The sequence below is a fragment of the Penaeus japonicus genome, unplaced genomic scaffold (assembly GCF_977035675.1).
Source record: "Penaeus japonicus unplaced genomic scaffold, GWHDUDI00000001_assembly GWHDUDI00000010, whole genome shotgun sequence".
NCBI lineage: Eukaryota > Metazoa > Arthropoda > Malacostraca > Decapoda > Penaeidae > Penaeus > Penaeus japonicus.
Window position 1 is genome coordinate 20,538,860 of NW_028234412.1, and position 2,500 is coordinate 20,541,359.

Genomic DNA, 2,500 nt, shown 5'->3' on the forward strand with positions numbered 1-2,500 from the left:
GCGGCCAACTTTCACGTGACGCAACGCTTGTGTTTCGTCACGGGGACAACGCCGTGGCTGCCTCATATACCCGGTCTCGCAGGACAACCAGTCACTGCAGTGCCCAGCCGTCGGGAGAACACCGTCGTGCCACGCCTCCTCCGCCCCCGCAGCCGCCGACCGTGCGCTCAAGCAACACGCTGCATCTTGCCAAGTCTTGCAGGAAAGTGAAAGTGACGAGCGGACCGGCCAGCCCACCCCTGCTTCTTCTTCTTCTTCTTCTACTTCTTCTGCATCAGAGGAAAGTGTCGCGCCCTTGTCCAGTGTGAGCCCTCCTTCAGAAGCGAGGACAAGTGCAACCAGTGTGAACGTGAGGAAAGAACTACCTTCTACCTTCCCTGTGAGTGCCGCTTGGCTGGCACCGGTAGCCTCAAGTGCCGTAATTCATCGTGAAGTGTAAATAGAAAGTGTTTCTGGCGCCACCGTTCTACGGATAACCGCGTCGCCAGTGTGAGTGTGAGCAGTGCCGAGAGTGGAGCGTGCCTCGAGAGAGAATTTAAGTGATCCAGTGCCAAGTGAGTTGAGTCGTGTTTTCAGTGTGCCTGTGATATAAAGTGTGATCAGAATGCCAGGTTACCACGGAACGAAAGTGTCTTTCCACCCGGAGTACCACATGCTGCATCCCCGCGCCAGGGAGATGCTGGCCCGCCAGCACGCCCACCCCAACCCCACCGGCCACCCCATGTTCGACGCCCTCAAGTCGAAGCACGCCCAGGAGAAGGCTGAGTATATGCGCATGCTGAAGGGCGGCAGGCGGATGGGCGGCGACGCTGGCTACCCGACCTTTGACAGCCTGAATCTGTTGGGCGCCGAGAATGACGCCAGCTACCTGGACCGCTTCATGAGCGAGGGGGAACGCCGCCCCCGCAGCGGCTCCCACGGCCACAGGCACGGTGGCAAGCGCAACAGCGTCAATGTGGACAACATCAAAAAGACCCTGATCGGGAGCCTGCGCTCGGTGGCCAGCGACGAGAACATCTACGAGTCGATGGAGGTGATCAACTACAGGAAGACGGTGGAGGCCATCAGCCGCAACAACAAGGTGCGCTCCGTGCCCAAGACGGGCCACCCGCTCTTCGACCACCTCCGCGTCGAGAAAGTGCTCAAGCCGCGGCGGCCGCAGCACCACCAGCGCCACAGCGACGGCAGCAACTCGCCCAGCTCATCCGGCTCCGGCGACGAGTTCGAGTACGTGAAGAAGCCCAACTGCCGCTTCTCGCGGCGGGAGGTGCTCATGGGATCGGCGCCGCAGAAGCACCAGCAACGGGAGCCCAAGCAGCAGATGTATCCTAACAAGCACATCAGGCACGTGATCGAGGAGGGCTCCGAGTCTGACGAAGACTGGGCTATCCCTCGACCCAAGTTCTGTGAAGGCGCGCGGTCGCGACGCACCGGGGCCGGCCTCATGACGCAGCTCTCGCATGAGGAGTCCGACAGCTCAAGTAAGTCGACGGGCCTCCGGTGACGGCCAGGGCCATCTCCCCTCGCACCGCCCACGCTGTAACGCCCTCATACTTGAGAGCCTGCACTGCACGCCTTGCCTGGTGGCCCCGCGCCCCGCGGGCCGCACCCATGGCACTCGCTCTTCCGTACCGGAGCCTGCAGGCCCGCGGCCCCGCCCTCAGCGCGCCTGACCGACGGCCGCGGGTCCTGCTTGTTCCCGTACTACACCCAGCACGTGTGGCCCACTCTTTGGTCCACACTGGTCCTTTCTGCCTGTGGTGCGGCCCGCGGACCTCCCGGCCCATCTCTCAGAGGGCCTCGGATGGTGCCGCGCGGGCCACACCGGGCCGGGCTCTCTAGCCTTCACGTGCCCCCGGGTCACCTGTGAGGGCCAGCTGGCCAGCTAGTGTGTCATGTGGGCTGGGACTTTATCAGCGGGCCAGCTGGCCACGCGGACCGGGGAGGCACCGTGGGCCGTGTGAGTGTGCACGGAGCACTGCCTGCGCCAGTGTTGTAGTATACTTTGTGTGCACCACTCACGCTGCACGACACACACACGAAAAGACACCCCACACCCACCCTGTACATCCCATGTACATAGTTGTACAGCTACTCCTTCCATGCATTAATGTTTTTTCTATAATTATTTTCTCTATAAATGTTTATGTTTGAATGTTGCAGCTGAATGTGAATTGGTTGGTAGCTTAGTAGAGAGAAATGCATATGATATACCTGGTCCTATGTATTTATCACCTGTGTTACTTCAGTGTCATCATGCGGAAAGGTAGAACTGCGAATCTACCACGAACCTGTATCTACCCGTTCGGGCATTGTGCTTCAATAAAAGAGGTAGAGGGAAAATCACATTGTTTTATTGAATCACCCATGTCCTAACTCAAAACAGATGACTAACGGGACCCTCAGTTTCAACATTCGAGCTCCAGCTTCAAGCATAAATAAGATCAAAGCGAGTAATGATTAATTTCAAAACAGCAGACGAAGAGGAACATCTCTCCAA

At 58.8% G+C, this 2,500-nt stretch overlaps 2 protein-coding genes across 16 annotated transcripts in view; both read left to right on the plus strand.

Annotated features, from left to right (window-relative positions):
* Positions 1-2,500, plus strand: part of for (cGMP-dependent protein kinase for) — a 712,760-nt gene that overhangs the window by 627,596 nt on the left and 82,664 nt on the right. The window lies entirely within an intron of this gene.
* On the plus strand, positions 202-2,343 carry LOC122249837 (uncharacterized). The gene has a single exon (XM_086540964.1). It carries the CDS (start codon positions 605-607, stop codon positions 1,502-1,504), a length of 900 nt encoding a protein of 299 aa, XP_086397090.1. The 5' UTR covers positions 202-604; the 3' UTR covers positions 1,505-2,343.